Below are 17,588 nucleotides of genomic sequence, written 5' to 3' on the forward strand. Positions count from 1 at the left end.
AAAAGCATTTAAACCTCCCAACTATTTTGGTTGTAATTAAATGAAAGCTTTTAATATTCAAATGTCATTCATTCACTTTAAATAAACAAACAATTTCGTTTGTTGTAGATAATAAAATACAGTATAAGCTCCCAATTATTGATGAAAAATAAAAACGTGGCTGCCTTTAAAGGCAAACAAACTTGCCCCTCCCATGGATGGATGGCTAACCTATTCCTATTCGTTCATTGTATTTCTTGCTACCTGTTACCCTACGTGCACGTCAATCAAGTTTCTTCGCTAATTAAATCACTAAATTAATAAATAAAAAAAATTAAAATACTTATAACCTTTTAAAAGTAACATAATTTTTTTTGTTAGAAATAAGGATGGAGCGGTAGGAATCTAGACTTGTTGAACTATGTTTAAGAAATATTTAATCATGTAGACAATATCTGTTAGTGGTGGACATTGACAATTACAAGTAGTATCATAGTTAGTTATTGGACGTTCCCATGCATTGTTTGGAGTAGGGCTAGACCCTTTTCATGGTAGACACGTTTTAAAATCGTAAGAGTGACGACGATAATGTGATGGGTCAAAGCGGATATATCCGTTAGCGGTGAGTCTGTTACAAATGATATCAGAGCTAGATATCAAGTGATATGTTAGCAATAATGTTTTGTTCTGAATTGTGGATTGTGAGATCCCACGTAAGCCACTTATTATTAGATTTTTTTTTTCATTGGTTAAACTCTTAAAATAATAAATAGAATTGATTTTTTTTTTTTTTTTTAAATTTAAAAAATATGGAAGAAAGCTAGAGAGGAAAGATATTATAATATCATATAATATGTGGTCAGCTGTAGCAGCGGCGTTTAGGGTTCCATAGGTTTTTATGTAAATCAATATATGCCACGTGTAATCTCGTGGGTCCCTTTATTATTAATATCAATATCTATTTATTTCCGGAAACCTTCCCGCGATTGGTCTCCTCCTTCTAATGGCTTCTTAGGCTGTCGTCTTTCCTTCGCCAATGCTAGTTCTCCCCAATTTCCGAATTCACGTTCCTCGTACATACTCATCAAAATAATGATCCAAATTTTCGTTGCTTTGAAGCCAGGGGACTTGGGATTTTAAGAAACAAACGGTAGCTTTAACGAAGAAAATTCTGTGTTATTGCTTCGCCGACATGGGTGCCTGCGTTTCCACGCCGGAGGGCTGTGTCAGAGCCAAATTTAAGAAGTCTTCCAAGAGGAAGAACCGCCGGAGAAGGAGGAAAGCTTCCAAAACGACGGCAATTTCTACCCTCTCTGATGGATCGCGCCGCTCCAATCCGATTGATCACCGCTCCTTTTCCAATCCCACTTTCCAAGGTTCTTTCCTTTTTCTTTCTCCTTCCATGTTTTAGTTTTCCAGGGGAAGTTTGATTTTGCCCTTTCTTGGTTGTTTGGTTGAGATTTATTACCTTTTTTTTATGGGGTTTTCCTTTTAATTCCAGAAATTTTAGCTCATTGGCGAGTCCAACCAATTTCTATCTGATCCAGGTTCAGGAAATGAGCCAATTTAATGAATCATATGCTGAGCTATGTTTTATGAATCATATGATGAGGATTTTGTCTGTCATGATATCATATACATTTTGAAACGATGGAATAATGAGCTCGTCTTGAAATGCTGTTATGACTTCAAGCATCATATAATTCATTTCCTGGCTTTTTTCTTTATATGAATCTGTATCATTTGTGGTGTTTCAGCTGGAAGTTTTGATGAGGCCTGGTTTGATACAATTGCAAAATTTGAATCGGATTGTGATGAAGATTACCAAAGTGTTCCTGAAGGTAAGTTTTCCTTTGAATATGTTGTTCTCATGGGAAGTTTTCTTATTCTTCCATTGTGAACCTTCTGAGTTCCTGCAGACATACAGTCGATTAATAGCTTTGAAGGTGCATCAACGTCAAGCGTTTCGTCTTCTGGAGATGCTAATCATGGAGATCTTAATGTGAATCGACATAGCGTGACCCCGGATCAGATTCATAGACCAGGAAATTCAGGAAGAGTACATTCTGTGAGTCAAGTTGCAAGGGATTCACATTCTCAGGCCATGAATCCAGATGATGCAGAACCCCAGCTTAAGGGTTATGGACACTCGAGCAAGGCGAACGAACCGGTATTCGTTGACGAGATCTCCTCCACTGCTGGTGAAAGCTCTGCCAAAGACGTTGGAGTATTGGATAATTGTGGGATTTTACCAAGCAACTGCTTGCCTTGTCTTGCATCAACAATGAACTCTGTTGAAAAGAGAAAATCACCAAGTTCTAGTCCTCCAAGTGGACTGAAAAAGGCAGCCTTGAAACTATCGTTCAAGTGGAAAGAAGGAAACCCCAATGCTGCTTTATGTGAGTGTTCACGAAGTATATGTTTTATGTTCTGCCTTACTGGTCTTGTTTTTGATAACTGCATCCTTCCTTCTTCCTGTACCTTGCACGTAAACTGTAACTGGCCCACAACTAGTAGATATTGTCATTTTTTTAGCATTCCCTTCTTGACTTCTCCTCAAGGTTTTAAAACACGTTTGCAAGAAATGCTTCGTTCCCCTCTCTGTTAGGAATCACGGATCTCCACAATGGTATGATATTGTCCACTTTGAGTATAAGCTCTCGTGGCTTTACTTTGGGCTTCTCCAAAAGGCCTCATACCAACGTGGGACTCCCTCCCAATAGTCCTCAATACTCTCCAACCAATGTGGGATCTCGCAATCCATCTCCTTGGGGACCCAGCGTCCTCGCTGGCACACCGCCTGGTATCTGGCTCTGATACCATTTGTAATAGTTCAAGCTCACCGCCAGCAAATATGTCCTCTTTGAGCATTCCCTCGAGGTTTTAAAATCCTTATAAAGAATGGTTGGTTGTTCAAATTTTGAGTGATTTAGTCTTTGTTTTCTCCTGTTTCTTTCAGTTTCGTCCAAAGCACTTCTACGAAGACCTATAGCAGGTTCTCAAGTACCCTTTTGTCCAGCTGAAAAGAAAATGCTAGATTGTTGGTCACATATTGAGCCAGATAGCTTTAAAGTTCGGGGAGTAAACTATGCAAAGTAAGGACAAAAAGTCTTTCTATGATTTCATCATTGCATCAATGATCTTGGCTCAATCTCGCAAAACCAAAAGCAATGATCTGATTCTTTCATTCTAACACTGCAAAATAATCCTACAAATTTGCAGGGACAAGAAGAAAGAGTTTGCTCCCAGTCATGCTGCTTACTGTCCATTTGGAGTTGATGTGTTCTTGTCCCATCGGAAAGTGGATCACATCGCTCGATTTGTCGAACTTCCTGTGGCTAATTATTCTGGAAAACTTCCACCTATCCTTGTCGTGAATGTTCAGGTACATCTTTGTGCTGTGATAAATGTATATGGTTTGCCACGTTGGCTGTGATAAATGTATATAGTATGCCACGTTGGTTGGAGAGGGGAACAAAGCATCCCTTATAAGGATGTGGAAACCTCTCCCTATCATACGTGCTTTAAAAACCTTGAGGGAAACCCCAAAAGGGAAAACTCAAAGATGACATATCTACTAGCGGTGAGTTTGGGCTGTTACAAACAGTTTCAGAGACAGCACCGGACGGTGTGTCAATGAGGACGTTGGGTTCTGAAGGGGGTGGATTGTCAGATCCCACATCGATTGGAAAGGGGAACGAATGCCAGTGGGGACGTTAGGCCTTGAAAGGGGTGGATTGTGAGATCCCAGGAACGAATCATTCCTTATAAGGATATGGAAACCTCTTTCTATCCGGCGCGTTTTAAAAACCTTGCTAGTGGTGGGCCTGGACAATTACATGGTTGGTCATAACTGCTTGGTGTTGGACACCCCCACCTTAGCTCCCTCTACTATTATAGATATTTGACTGCGTTTGAGTACTTTTCTTTCTTGTATTGCCTTGGATTCTTGTAGCTTTGATCTTGTAATACTGGATTCTTCAGATTCCATTGTATCCTGCAGCAATTTTTCATGGAGACACCGATGGAGAAGGGATGAGTATCGTCTTGTACTTTAAGCTTTCTGATACATATGCCAAGGAACTTACATCTCATTTTCAAGAAAATATCAGGGTAAGACTCGGTACTTGCAAATTCCCATTCAATCCTTCTTTATCTTCGATAACTTATTTCATGAAATGTAAAACTCTAAAAACAGAAGCTGATTGATGATGAAGTTGAAAAGGTGAAGGGTTTTCCAGTAGACACTGTAGTACCCTTTAGGGAAAGATTGAAAATTTTGGGGCGCGTTGCAAACGTGGAGGATCTTTCAATGAGCACTGCACAGCGGAAGCTTATGCAGGCTTACAATGAAAAGCCCGTCCTCTCCCGTCCCCAACATGAATTTTACTCGGTAGGTTCAGTTTTTTATTGCTTTACAGGCAGATTTGGAATGATTCATATGAAAGAAGTGATGAATTACAGGGAGAAAACTACTTGGAAATCGACTTGGATATGCACAGATTTAGTTACATATCAAGGAAAGGTTTTGAAGCGTTTCTTGATAGACTCAAGTGCTGCATTTTGGATGTTGGCCTCACAATTCAGGCAAGTTTCTTGTAACAATGTTTTTGTTAGATCGCACATGGATGGGAGACGGGACGAAACATTCCTTATATGAGTTTGGAAACCTCTCCCTAGCAGACGTGTTTTAAAATTGTGAGGCTGACGACAATACGTAATTGACGAAAACGGATAATATCTACTAGCGGTGAGCTTGGACCGTTACAAATGGTATCAGAATCAGACACCGAGTGGTGTGCCAATAAGGACGCTGGACCTCAAGAGGGGTGGGGAGTGGATTGTGAGATCCCACATCGGTTGGAGAGGGGAACGAAACATTCCTCATAAGGGTGTGGAAACCTATTCCTAGCAAACGCGTTTTAAGAACCGTAAGGCTGACGACAATACGTAACGAGCCAAAGCGGAGAATATCTATTAGGGGCTTGGACTATTACAAATGGTATCAGAACTAGATACCGAGTGGTGTGCCAGCGAGGATGGTGGACCCCAAGGGAGGTGGATTGTGAAATCCCACGTCGGTTGGAGAAGAGAACGAAGCATTGCTTGTAAGGGTGTGGAAACCTCTCCTTAGCATACACGTTTTAAAAATCGTGAAGCTGACGGCGATATGTTATGAGTCAAAGCAAACAATATTTATAGCGGTGGGCTTGGACTGTTACCGTTTTTATTTATTTTACGGTAAGATCTAAAAACGGTCCTGTTTTTCTTACTTACTGTGTTGGGTTGTGAAACAGGGGAACAAATCTGAAGAACTGCCAGAGGAGATCTTATGTTGTATTAGACTAAACGGAATTGATTATGTAAATTACCAGCAGTTGGGGATGGGTCAAGAGATCCTGTAAACTAAGACGGTTTCTGTGCAGCCAGCTTCAACCAATTTCCATAGAAAATAACACCGTACAGCCTGTTATAATGTTCCAATTGTACGTTTTGGCGTGACATTTGTTCTAATCCAGCGAACAAATCATAATATAAAAGTTTGACTTGTGGACAACCTTGATGCATGCTCAAACTCGATCATGTTTAAAATAAATGTTTCAGAAAATGTAAAATAGGAAATGCACGGTACACAATTTGAAAAAAAAAAATCAATGTTACAAGCTAAAAGTTAATAAGCAATCATCACAATTTTGATAGCATATAAACCGAGTAGAAAGAATCGACAATTAGTAATAATCCTTATAGTATATTTTGACATTTTAGTCATAACGGGTGTAGACATGATGATTTGGTGACCGGTCATATATTCCGTATTGACACAACAAATTAAACTTAATGACTTTATATTAAAATTGGACCTCAAAAATACAAAATTAAAAGTTAGTAAAGCATATTAGAAATGAGATCGGTAATATAACTAAAAATGTTAAAACATTAGTAATGAAATTATAAATGGTATATTCCAAAAAAATAGTTAGAATATTAACGGAAAAATTACAAATAATAAATTCCCCTAAAAAATATAATTAACAAAACAGAAAAACAGAAGAATAAATAAAATAAAATAAAATAAAATAAGAAGTCATACGTCGTCGCTTATGCCATATATCTGCATGGATCTCAGAAAATGGGAGAATGGTTGACCGTCGGATATTTTGACTTTTAGCCAAGCCGACAATTCTCCAGGTTGGCGCAGGACACATTTGCGAAATTAATGTAAGAAACAATTTAATTGATTCAAATTCATGCATGTTCGGGGACACGTGGCATCATTTATTTTTTTTTACTCATTTATGGAAACCTGTATTTTCTGACGTGTCACAAGTTCTTTAACCAGTAAGTTCACACCAAATTAATCAGATTTTAGCTCTAAGTAGAAAATGTTTGGATAATATCTTAATTAAGGATATATATTAAAAGATAATTAAATAAAAAAAAGAATCTAAATAATAATAAAAATATTTAAAACACGTCGTGTAAGAGCTGGGATGAGGTGTGCTTCCCCACCACCACTTGTCTTTTTCTTTTTAATTTTAATTTTTTAATTTAGAATAAAGAGAATTTTAATTAATCGATAATTGGAAGAAATGTAAGAATTATTAAAGAATGGTTGTGACAGGTTGAAAATGGAAAGCGTGCAGAAATGAGGCCACGTGAGCGGTAACACGCTGTCGTTTTCATCGTTTTTCCTTTATTGCAACGGAGATGAATACAAATTTCATGTGAGTTTTTAATTATTTTTGCAATGCGAGGGATATAACGGAGGTGTTGTTGTTCAGCTTAGTTTTCCAGAGCTTCAATTCGTTTCCATTTTACTGGGTATGCCACTAACTAGGGTTAGGGTTGGAGGGGAATTTTGGATTGTAGAAAGGGGGAGTTAAAAGTTTGTTTGCATAGGATAAACTCTTGCGTTTGTTGTTGTTTACGATTGATTTCTTATTATTATTTTTTTTTTCTTTTGGGGGTGGTTGTAAACTGCCTTGAGATGAAACGGGGGAAATTTGATTCCATGGTATCGCGAAATCGAATCAGGTTGCTTCAAATTTTGATGGGTTTGGTGTTTTTATATCTGCTTTTGATGAGTTTTGAAATCCCGCTGGTGTATCGAACCGGATATGAGTCGGTGCCTGGTGATGAAACATTTGGATTCACCAGCGACGCTTTGCCGAGGTCGTTTCTGCTTGAAAGTGAAGAGGAAATGGGGGATAAGGATGCCCCTCGTCGACCCTCTGATGATCCCTTTAAGATTTCTTATGGCGCGCCGCATCGGACACCCGAGAGGCGAATGCGTGAGTTCAGTAAAGTTTCGGGATTAGTGTTTGACGAAGCCACATTTGATCGTAATGCTAGTAAGGGCGAGTTCTCCGAGCTTCAAAAAGCGGCTAAGCATGCTTGGGTAGTGGGGAAAAAGCTCTGGGAGGACTTAGAGTCCGGGAAGATTGAGCTCAAACCTGAAACAAAGACAGAGAATCAGTCGGAGCCATGTCCACATTCGATTACGCTTTCTGGATCCGAATTTGAGACACAGAGTCGGATTATGGTGCTCCCCTGCGGCTTGACGCTCTGGTCGCATATTACTGTGGTGGGGACACCTCGTTGGGCTCACTCGGAACAGGATCCCAAGATTTCAATCTTGAGGGAAGGGGATGATCCAGTGATGGTATCACAGTTTATGATGGAGTTGCAAGGGCTGAAGACGGTGGATGGCGAAGACCCACCAAGAATACTTCATTTCAATCCAAGGTTGAAGGGAGATTGGAGTGGCAAGCCTGTTATCGAACAGAACACTTGTTATAGGATGCAGTGGAGCACAGCGCTGAGATGTGAGGGATGGAAATCCAGGGCGGATGAAGAAACTGGTAAGAAGTGGTCTTTCATGCTGTTTGAAAATGCTTTATTTTCATTTTCCCTTGTGTTTGTTTTGTCTATTGATAAGAATTTCGTACTGAACTGAACCAGTTTTGTTATGCGTTGGAGATTCAAGGTGGTTGATATAATGTATTGAATCTTATACTAGCAAGTTTTATGCAAATCCTGAATTTTCTGTGTTGCTTTCAGTAAAATGACTTGTGATATGAAAAATTACCATACTAATTTATTGTTATCAAGATGTTGAAGATCATATTTGAAGGATGTAGATTTTTCTGTGCACTTTCTTCTGTTTGACCGATTTCTTCAAGTGAGACGTTTCCTAACCTACTATCGGGATTTTATGTAGTTGATGGGCAGGTAAAATGTGAGAAGTGGATTCGTGATGACGACAGCCGTTCTGAAGAATCGAAGGTAATATGGTGGTTAAATAGGTTAATAGGACGCACGAAAAAGGTGGCGATCGATTGGCCATTTCCTTTCGCGGAGGGCAGACTATTTGTTCTAACTGTGAGTGCTGGGCTGGAAGGTTACCATATCAATGTCGATGGAAGGCACATCACGTCTTTTCCATATCGCACTGTAAGTACTCTTTCTATATATGTTCTTCAAATTTTTAACTCCATGGAGGTTTTTAAACTATGATGATGACAGGGGTTTGTTCTGGAGGATGCCACTGGTTTATCTGTAAATGGCGATATAGACGTGCACTCCATATTTGCTGCTTCCTTACCCACTGCACATCCTAGTTTTGCACCAAAGAAGCATATGGAGATGTTGGCACAATGGAAAGCCCCTCCACTTCCCGAAAAAAGCGTGGAGCTTTTCATTGGCATCCTTTCTGCTGGCAATCATTTTGCAGAACGAATGGCGGTTAGGAAGTCTTGGATGCAGCATAAGTTGATCAGATCTTCACTAGTCGTTGCTCGGTTTTTTGTGGCAATGGTAAGCAGTGGTGTGCTTCTCAGAAATATTCCATCATTTATGTTATGGTAGTGATAATAACTTGTGTGTTATATTCTGATAGCACGGAAGAAAGGAAGTAAATATTGAGTTAAAGAAAGAAGCGGAGTACTTCGCGGATATCGTCATGGTTCCTTACATGGATAACTATGATCTTGTTGTACTGAAGACAATTGCAATCTGTGAATATGGGGTGAGTTTTGAGAAAAAGACACAAACCGTGTGAGTTAGGCACTTCGTTGTTGGCAATATCATTCCATGTTTCGATCTTGCAGGTTCGCACGGTGGCTGCAAAATATATCATGAAGTGTGATGATGATACATTTGTTAGAGTAGATGCAGTGATTGATGAAGCTCACAAGGTGCGAGCTGGCAGGAGCCTTTATGTTGGAAATATGAACTATCACCATAAACCTCTTCGATATGGAAAATGGGCGGTGACGTACGAGGTATGACTGTAAGCATGCCTACTAGTGATATCATTTTGCAGTCCTGATGTTCATAGTGCTGCTATGGGTGGGGGATTTGAACTTTGTATAAGATGCATCCTTGTTTAGTTAGCCATATATAAGAGTCGTAGACCGATCTCCCATACGATTCGATTATTGTTTCAATCTATTCAGGAATGGCCAGAAGAAGATTACCCAGCTTACGCCAATGGACCGGGTTACATTTTATCATCCGACATTGCTGAGTATATAGTATCTGAATTTGAGAAGCACAAATTAAGGGTATGTTTGAAACAGTTCCTTTCTTCTCCCCTCCCCACAAATAAATGGCATTTGAAGAGTTGAGCTAATAATAGTGAAAAAAACACACAGTTGTTCAAGATGGAAGATGTGAGCATGGGAATGTGGGTGGAGCAGTTCAACAGTTCAAAACCAGTGGAATTCCTTCACAGTCTAAGGTTTTGCCAGTTTGGGTGTATTGAAGATTATCTAACTGCACATTACCAATCTCCAAGACAGATGATGTGCTTGTGGGAAAAGTTGATGCAACAAACAAAGCCTCAGTGCTGCAACATGAGATGATATGATATGATATTTATCCAAATCCAGATGGGTAATTGGAAATTCAAGAACAGAGGAACACAGAACAACAAACAAGTTTTGCAGCTTTAGTCCTATTCTGTACATACTATATTATAACTTATAAGTGGGTTAAATTTAATCAGGAAGGTTCTTTTACCTGATGAATTCGTTCATTTTTTCCCCTTTTTATTTCCTGTTTATGTTCATCCCATTCATTCTACAATTGGGTTTATCAGGTAAGATTATCTCAAGTTCTGGCATTCAAATATTGAGAAATTCTGGAGATGAGGGATTTAACATGACTGTGTTACAACAGAATTTGATCACAATTTGTTACATCCCCTTTCAAATTGTTTTCCCTCCCTTTCTACCATCGGACCCGAAGTGATCGTGTTTCTAGGGGTTGAAACGAAAGAAATCGAGCTCGATCAATGTTATTATAAGAACACAGATCGAAAGAGCTTTAGAAAGAGGCGCCGGAAACTGATCGGAAAGTGGTGGTTTGAACATTTGATGCCGAAACCCTCAAGAGATCCGGCCGGACGTAGCAGAACGAACGCCGCAGCCCTTCATCCAGTGGATTCGATAGAGGGGAAGAGGTAGATGAAGAGGGAGGGAAGAACGGGAGGAGTCAGGAGAGAGAATATATTTTATTTTTTTTTAAAATTAACTCAACAACTAAAATGGTAATTTAAGGACCAAATATACGGATTAAAAGGATTAATTCTCCAAAAGATTGACCTAATATTGAAAAAGAATTTATATTTGGTTAGAACAGTTTCAGGTGGGAGATGCGTGGAGGAGGCGATGATCGGCACCAGAACGCAGATGCTGAATGTAAGCAATTAGCAAATTCTATATTAATGGAGAACGACAGCCATTGTTGTCCTCGCACGCCCCGTTGCTTCCTTAATCATCGTAATAAATTTATGCGATTTGGACCGACATGGGGTTCGACTTTGGTTGGGCACTCTCAGACACCAACACCACGTCGTAAGTGATAGTGGATATCGAATTAAACAAGAATCCAATTTCTATCCGATTCTGGCTGACAAGTTCTATCGTTTATGGTTCAATTCCAGGGGATTTGGGGATTAATCTTCTGCGCCGAGAAAGCGACTCATTCTTACGGTCGTAGTCAGAACCATGGAAGATGGACTGAAATTGACCAAATGGGGTTACGAAGTTAGAACATCATCCGACGCTTGCATCTCCGCCATTAATGCATTCTATGACCAGGTTCTTCTTCTCCCTGGATCTTCCGCCATTGGCGTTCTTCAATTTTCGATTATCTGAAATGGGGTGTTGGGTTTTTTTCTTTTATAATTGATGTAATGTAATTGACTCAAGGTGCTTAGTTACGGGAGGAGGAGGTCTGTGATTCTGGAGGCGCCTGTTCATGATAAACACTGTGTGCTTGCGAATGTTTTCGCTGCTTATTTCCTTTCATCCTCCGATCCTTCGCGAGTTCATCATCATCTCCAAGCAGCCAAGGCCGGTCTGGTTAGTTTTCACTTTTTTCTTTTTGGTATGAACATGTTCATTTCGTATCTTTGTGGTCATTGGAGATTTCTGTTGACAAATTGCTTGAATTGTCGCTATTTTGATAAGGATCGTGCAACCCCATACGAGAAAGCCGTTTATGACGCTATCAGTTGTTTGATGTCCAACGACAGAGACGATAATGTTGCTGTTGAATTGCTCACTCAGGTACTTGAACACTGATCTCTTTTAAGCTCTTCTCTTTTCACCATTCATCAACATTTCCACTAATTTGATCTAAGAAACTTTCAACATCAAGAAGATCCTAGAGAAAATTTACAATTTTATAGAACATAATGGGATTTGAGTTGCCTTGAAGTCAGAATCCAGGATGAAGAATCTTTCAATTGCTAACTTGCTGTTATGGGATATCTTCCAGAGGCACAGTCTTATTTCTTGATATTTTCTTCTATTTGATTCTGCAGCTGCTTAAAAGTTTTCCAAAGGATCTGCTGTCTTTGAAAAAGGCTCAAGTGCTATGCTTTTACATGGGAAATCCCGATCTGTCTTTGGCTTTGGTTCAACAGGTGCCATTTCTACCTAAGAAAGTATTTTTCCTACTCATCAGTTTATAGGTGGTATTAATAAAGAAATTATTGGAAACCTGCTTTTATTGAGATAAAAATGAAGAGCATAATAGGACATTAAAGGCTGCCTAGCCCAACAAAAGGAAACGCCGAGACCCGATCACTTTACAAGTGGCGAATGCATGAATTTGACTGTTAAGTGTATCGATAGATCTTCCAAATATTCACTTATTGGATACTATGAAGAATACATAAAATTTTAAGCTTTGAAGGATTAATTTTACAGGTTTTACCCCAAAATCAAGAAGAAGGATTCATTTATGGCATGCTAGCTTTTCCTTTGTTGGAGCTTGGTTGCATGGAAGAAGCTGAGAAGGCTGCAAGAAGGGGACTTGATATCAACAAGAAAGATGGTTGGGCACAGCATGCGGTGAGTGTCATTTGAAAGCCACTCTATCTCGTGTATTTGATGAAAGAACTGTAAGAAAACATTCGTTAACAATGATTCAATTTACATCCTGGTTATTGTTGTAACATTTGAATCTTTGCAGTTATGCCATGTTCTTCAATATAGGTGTCGGTTTAAAGAAGCGGTTGAGTTTATGGAAGCTTGCTCGCCTACGTGGAGTGACTGTTTGTCGTTCCTGTATGTACATTAAACTTTGCGAATCAGAGTTTTTATTTGAATGGATTTGTCTGTTTGATATATTGTATGTTTGGAAAATATCAATTTTCAGGGTGACACATAATTGGTGGCATGTGGCTCTCTGTTACCTGGAAGCCAATTCTCCATTGAGTAAAATCCTTGAAATATATGACGACTATATATGGAAAGAGTTGGAAAAACCTGATGCTATGGGACCAGATGTACTTTTCGTTTCAATATAACTGTCTATGGAGCCAATTATTCTTTAATTTCAGGTCTTAAATTTTGTCATTTCAGGTATACTTGAATGCCCTTGGTTTGATGCTGCGGTTGTTTGTTCGTGGTGAATTTGGTCCATGTGAGGGTCGTCTGAAGATCTTGGCCAATGTTTTAACCGATAAGGTGAGTTGCGATCCTTCCCTTCCCTTCAACCAACCAACCAACTAAATCCTAATAATAATGATGGAGGGTGAAAAAGACGAGGTGGGATATGATAACCCGGTTGAAGCGTAATGATCATACGTCATAGGTCCCATTCTTCTACCCTTTTCCGGGAGTTGATGACTATTCATAGCTGACACCACAAGGGAGTTCTCTGTATATTGGTCTAAAAACGATCTGCCTTATCCGACCCTCTTTTCCCCTACCAAAGTACATACGTTTTACGATCTTGGTTTTCTATGCTATACTTGTATGAAACCTGTTTACAGGATTTATGCATGATAATGTTGACAAGCCTATTCTTTCCTCTATACCTATTAAAACGCCTGTCTATGTTGTGAAGTTTAGAGAAAGCACAGTTGATGGCGGAAGCGCAAGGCTTGAATTCAATCAGCTAGCTGATTCATTCTCATTCTTTTCTTGAATAATCTAGAGTTAACCGCTATTTTCAGGCTAACTGGCATCTAGAGTGGCACTTTGACTTGTTGACAACATGGGCTTTGGCTAAAAGTGGAGAGATTTTTCCAGCAGAAGAGTTACTTGGGAGCTTGGAGTCCCGGTTCATACAATCTTCTCTCATTACACTCTTATTTATTTACATGTGTGTGTTTGTGGCTCTTTGTTTACTGTTATTGGTCTTTTTGTGTAGAATGTTGAAAATGACGCCGAAGAAACAAGAAAAGATGCAAAGAGGAATGCTGGTTTGTTTCCTTTTTCTAGTCTCGTGTACCCTTTAAGTGGTCTATTCACAACACAGGTTGGGCTCTTTATTTGTAACCTATGATTTTGACACCTTACCTAAGCCTATCGCTAGCAGATATTCTCTTCTTTGGGCTTTCCGGTCTTCCCCTCAATTTTTAAAACACATATGCTAGAGAGAGGTTTTCAGTCTTATAAAGTATGTTTCATTCTCCTTCACAACCGACATGAGATCTCACAGTTTTGGTTAGAGGTTGACTTCAGTTTTGTTTCAAACAGCCTGTGGACATGTTCATTTTGAATTTTTCAACTGTTTTATGCTGACACAAATCTGTTGAATACATCTTGTCAACTGCTGAATTTTTCAACTGTTTTATGCTGACACAAATCTGTTGAATACATCTTGTCAACTGCTTTAGGGAACAGGAACCTTAAAAGGCAAGTTTACTTTTCCTTTTCAATTTCATGACCTTGTTTGTGTATTTCCAGCTTGCAGAAGCTCTCTACAAGTACGGGAGAGGAGATTACAAAGGCGCATTAGACTTGCTTGGTTTGGATTTTGATGCAAATGATTGCAAGGTATCAATATCAACGCTGATATATATTTCATCATCTCTATCAACTTGGTTTGACTTATGACCAACCTATATTCTTCTAATTATGTTCTAGATGATTGGTGCATCAAACGAACAACTCGATGTATTTAATGAAGTATGGTACGACATTTTGATGAACACAGGACATGCTGCAAAGGGTAAGAAGAAAGTTCCACTTTTTCTATTCCTTCACGTATTACGACTTTCTTCAAAGCATGACTTTCACAGTTACATAATATAGCGATCGAAGTAATCGAGAAACAGATCAAGAAAAGGGAAGAAGCCCCATATCTGTGGCGCCTTCTGGTATAAAAGCTACTCTCACGTTTCGCTATTATCGATCACAGTCGAGTTTTCCAATGAAAATATGGTTCGTTTCGACTCCTGCAGGAGAGAGGGCACAGCAAACTTGGAAGGCCAGAGGAAGCTGCCATTGCCGGAGACAAAGCCAGGAGTTTGGAGAAGGCTCATTTCAAGTAATTACCATGAAGTGTTCATGATGTGTTCTATCAAAGTGTGTTTTTTGGACAAATTTTAACCCACGGATAGATTACTGCCTGTGTAATCTTGAAGTTGACCGCTGCTGCCATGTAAAATATGAGTTGAATAAGACCGAACGACAAGGAAAAGGGATGTGATTCGGACATGTAATTTATCTCTTGAAGAGTGGAATTATGAAATTAGTGGCTTTCTTATTTCTTTACATCTCCGTAGGATTTGACATTTTACAGTCATCTCTCAGCTGTCAGCTGATTCAGATGAGCTGAGTAGATGTAGTAGCCACGTGGATTTTTGACATTTTACAGGCAAGCATCCAGAAAATGTCCCGTCGCTGTTCTTTAGATCCGTCAAATCCCCACATGCGCAAGTGGGCTCTCAACTAATCAACGTATATCCACGTCATCACCCACGTTTGAAATCGACGACCGGTCCCCTCCACGTGTGCGGTTCCGAATTCGCCGGAGCTCTTCAACAATCTCCTTGGCGTCGGGTCGGTCGTCCTTGTCCGCCGCCACGCATCGAAACGCTAGCTCTGCCACCGCCTCAACGCCGTCGATTACCTCGCCGTCAATGCCTAAAACGGAGTCCACCACCTGATGAAGCTGACCCATTTGGATCTTGGACACTACAAGATCCGCCAGCGCCATTTCTCTTCTCTCCCGATTCTGATCCACCGCTTTTAAACCAGAAATTAGCTCCAGTAACACCACTCCGAAGCTGTACACGTCGCTTTTCTCCGTCAACCGGAAGGACCGGTGGTAATCCGGATCCAAGTAACCAGGTGTCCCCTGAGGACCAGTGCAGACATACCCAGATGAAGACGACGACGTCGTATCTGAGAAAACCAGCAGCCTTGAAAGCCCAAAATCCCCAACTTTGATTCTCATATCAATCTCCACGAAAATATTGGAAGAGGTAATGTCTCTGTGAACAATTGGCGGCGCCACAGAGAAATGCAAATACTCCATAGCCATAGCGATTTGCAGAGCAATGTCAATCCTCACTTGCCAAGTCAGAGATCCCTTACGATACGAGCTCTTAGCGCCATGGAGATGGTCGGCGAGTGTCCCATTTGGGACATAATCATAGACAAGAATAAGCCCTCTTGGGTCACTACAATACCCATGTAACCTAACGAGATTCGGGTGATTAATTGAAGAAAGAATCAAGATTTCGTTACAGAACGACTTGGTGAAGAAAGCCCTGCCGGAGGGGGCGGTGGCGACGGCGCCGTGTTGCTTGTGAAGATACTTGACAGCCACTAATCGGCCATCGTTAAGCTGACCCAAATAAACAGACCCAAATCCACCATCGCCCAGTTTCCTCTTTGGGTCGAACCGATTAGTCGAGGACTCAAGCTCTTCGTAGGGAAAAACCGGTGGGAGAAGATTAGGTGAACGATGACGGCTGAGGAACTGGGCTGTGGGGTCTACTTCACTAGCAAGGGATCTCAACCATCTGGACCTTAAAAAAACCGAGGTCACCGCAATAACCAAAAACAAGCAGATCAACGCAAAAACAGAGAACAAAATCGCGATTCTATTAGGAAATGAGTATCGAGTTTGAGTATGATAGCAAATGAAGTGCCTATCTGGGTCAGAGGAATTGAACCCACAATCACCATTTCTAGCTTCACAATCTTTACACTTGACAAAATAAGGGTCCTGATCTGTATCCCACTCGACTTCAATCCCCAATCTAAGAATCCTATCCAAATACTCCAACACCTCGCCCTGACAACCTTGCTTCAAGACAGACCGACGCTCGACGCCGCATCCATGGAGCAAATGAAGAGGTGTCTTGATAAGATTGCAGTCCCAAGGGCAATGGCTGCAATTGGGTAGACGCGGAGGCGAACAGGGGCGAAGAACAGAGAGCCTAGAACAATACCCATCAGAGATTCGAAACGGGGAGGCGGAGAAGTTAATGGAACGGGTGGGAATGAAGGAGAAACGAGGAGAAAAGCAGGTGTGGGAGGATTCGTTGAGAGTGAGCGGAAGAGGGGAAAGGAGGAGAGTGGAGGAGGTGGCATTGAAACTCAAGAGAGAAAAGGAAAGGCCATTAATGGAGAGAAGAGAGTGGGGAGAAGAGCAACGCAGGTGGAAGGAAGGATGGCCGTGACCAGGAACAGAGGAGAAGGGGAAAAGGGGTTTGGAAGAGAAAGGGGGACAAGAAGAGGTCAGAGATTCGACGAGGTGAAAGAAGAAGGAAAGAACAATGGCGAGAAGAGTAAGAGGGGAAGAGGGAGAAGGCATGGGGACATGAAAATGGAGATCCAAATCTGAAACCCAAAGAAGGGAAGAAGGGAGATTCGTTTACCAATGTTGATGGCATTAGAGAAAGGAGTGAAAATGGGGTCACTCAGAGAGTGGAGAAGGACAGAGGAGAAAGGTCACGTGAAGACATAACCCAACAAAAATAATCCAAACTCCAAACTTTGGTGCTTCTTATTTCTTTCTTTCTTTTCAATTTTGATTTTGCTTTCATAACCTTATAATTTGGAACTTTCTTTAAAAAAATACTTTTAAATTAAAAAAAAAAAATATAATGTCGTAACCAACTATATAATACATCCTTTTAATTAATTCCTGTCTAAAACAAAAGCATTAAATATTTTCCCTTCCTCTAAGAACAATCCTAATTAAACTTGATATCATAAATTTTGATAACGTATATGATCAAAATTAAATTTATAAAATTAAAAACATATTTTAAAGTAATTTAAAATATGACGTGTGTTCTCCATTGAAGAATTGACTCAAGTCCTCTGCATTTTGTTCCACAAACTATG

At 40.1% G+C, this 17,588-nt stretch overlaps 4 protein-coding genes across 6 annotated transcripts; 3 read left to right on the forward strand and 1 right to left on the reverse strand.

Annotated features, from left to right (window-relative positions):
- Nucleotides 1-976: 976 nt before the first annotated feature.
- On the forward strand, nucleotides 977-5,536 carry LOC111792749. Of its 2 annotated transcripts, XM_023674362.1 has the most exons (9): nucleotides 977-1,355; nucleotides 1,737-1,820; nucleotides 1,899-2,378; nucleotides 2,939-3,074; nucleotides 3,202-3,364; nucleotides 3,964-4,092; nucleotides 4,178-4,372; nucleotides 4,444-4,566; nucleotides 5,277-5,536. In XM_023674362.1, the coding sequence occupies exons 1-9, from the start codon at nucleotides 1,172-1,174 to the stop codon at nucleotides 5,382-5,384; spliced, it is 1,602 nt and encodes a 533-aa protein (XP_023530130.1). In that variant the 5' UTR covers nucleotides 977-1,171; the 3' UTR covers nucleotides 5,385-5,536. The 2 variants fall into 2 exon arrangements, with proteins under 2 accessions (XP_023530130.1, XP_023530201.1); XM_023674433.1 differs by lacking the exon at nucleotides 4,444-4,566.
- Nucleotides 5,537-6,644: 1,108 nt separating this feature from the next.
- LOC111798646 (hydroxyproline O-galactosyltransferase GALT6-like) lies at nucleotides 6,645-10,010 on the forward strand. The gene is made up of 7 exons (XM_023681925.1): nucleotides 6,645-7,841; nucleotides 8,201-8,433; nucleotides 8,506-8,796; nucleotides 8,879-9,007; nucleotides 9,090-9,263; nucleotides 9,438-9,545; nucleotides 9,636-10,010. The coding sequence occupies exons 1-7, from the start codon at nucleotides 6,968-6,970 to the stop codon at nucleotides 9,843-9,845; spliced, it is 2,019 nt and encodes a 672-aa protein (XP_023537693.1). The 5' UTR covers nucleotides 6,645-6,967; the 3' UTR covers nucleotides 9,846-10,010.
- Nucleotides 10,011-10,586: 576 nt separating this feature from the next.
- Nucleotides 10,587-14,989, forward strand: LOC111798746 (tetratricopeptide repeat protein 38-like). Of its 2 annotated transcripts, XM_023682073.1 has the most exons (15): nucleotides 10,587-10,838; nucleotides 10,928-11,084; nucleotides 11,196-11,348; nucleotides 11,457-11,555; nucleotides 11,813-11,914; nucleotides 12,201-12,344; nucleotides 12,466-12,560; nucleotides 12,652-12,781; nucleotides 12,858-12,962; nucleotides 13,454-13,560; nucleotides 13,651-13,702; nucleotides 14,190-14,279; nucleotides 14,370-14,454; nucleotides 14,538-14,602; nucleotides 14,687-14,989. In XM_023682073.1, the coding sequence occupies exons 2-15, from the start codon at nucleotides 10,992-10,994 to the stop codon at nucleotides 14,774-14,776; spliced, it is 1,410 nt and encodes a 469-aa protein (XP_023537841.1). In that variant the 5' UTR covers nucleotides 10,587-10,838; nucleotides 10,928-10,991; the 3' UTR covers nucleotides 14,777-14,989. The 2 variants fall into 2 exon arrangements, with proteins under 2 accessions (XP_023537841.1, XP_023537849.1); XM_023682081.1 differs by lacking the exon at nucleotides 10,587-10,838 and having other exon boundaries at nucleotides 11,002-11,084; nucleotides 11,204-11,348.
- On the reverse strand, nucleotides 14,968-17,217 carry LOC111798653 (LEAF RUST 10 DISEASE-RESISTANCE LOCUS RECEPTOR-LIKE PROTEIN KINASE-like 1.5). The gene has a single exon (XM_023681939.1). It carries the CDS (start codon nucleotides 17,050-17,052, stop codon nucleotides 15,181-15,183), a length of 1,872 nt encoding a protein of 623 aa, XP_023537707.1. The 5' UTR covers nucleotides 17,053-17,217; the 3' UTR covers nucleotides 14,968-15,180.
- Between the last annotated feature and the right edge of the window lie 371 nt (nucleotides 17,218-17,588).

The sequence above is a fragment of the Cucurbita pepo genome, chromosome LG01 (genome assembly GCF_002806865.2).
Source record: "Cucurbita pepo subsp. pepo cultivar mu-cu-16 chromosome LG01, ASM280686v2, whole genome shotgun sequence".
Taxonomy (NCBI): domain Eukaryota; kingdom Viridiplantae; phylum Streptophyta; class Magnoliopsida; order Cucurbitales; family Cucurbitaceae; genus Cucurbita; species Cucurbita pepo.

Coding starts and splice junctions, on each gene's coding strand:
- LOC111792749 (XM_023674362.1), top strand. CDS start 1,172: ATGGGTGCCTGCGTTTCCACGCCGGAGGGCTGTGTCAGAGCCAAATTT. Junction 1,821..1,898: donor TTACCAAAGTGTTCCTGAAG/GTAAGTTTTCCT, acceptor GAGTTCCTGCAG/ACATACAGTCGATTAATAGC. Junction 2,379..2,938: donor AAACCCCAATGCTGCTTTAT/GTGAGTGTTCAC, acceptor TGTTTCTTTCAG/TTTCGTCCAAAGCACTTCTA.
- LOC111798646 (XM_023681925.1), top strand. CDS start 6,968: ATGAAACGGGGGAAATTTGATTCCATGGTATCGCGAAATCGAATCAGG. Junction 9,008..9,089: donor TTGCAATCTGTGAATATGGG/GTGAGTTTTGAG, acceptor TCGATCTTGCAG/GTTCGCACGGTGGCTGCAAA. Junction 9,264..9,437: donor AATGGGCGGTGACGTACGAG/GTATGACTGTAA, acceptor CAATCTATTCAG/GAATGGCCAGAAGAAGATTA.
- LOC111798746 (XM_023682073.1), top strand. CDS start 10,992: ATGGAAGATGGACTGAAATTGACCAAATGGGGTTACGAAGTTAGAACA. Junction 11,556..11,812: donor CTGTTGAATTGCTCACTCAG/GTACTTGAACAC, acceptor TTGATTCTGCAG/CTGCTTAAAAGTTTTCCAAA. Junction 13,703..14,189: donor AGATGCAAAGAGGAATGCTG/GTTTGTTTCCTT, acceptor GTGTATTTCCAG/CTTGCAGAAGCTCTCTACAA.
- LOC111798653 (XM_023681939.1), bottom strand. CDS start 17,052: ATGCCTTCTCCCTCTTCCCCTCTTACTCTTCTCGCCATTGTTCTTTCC.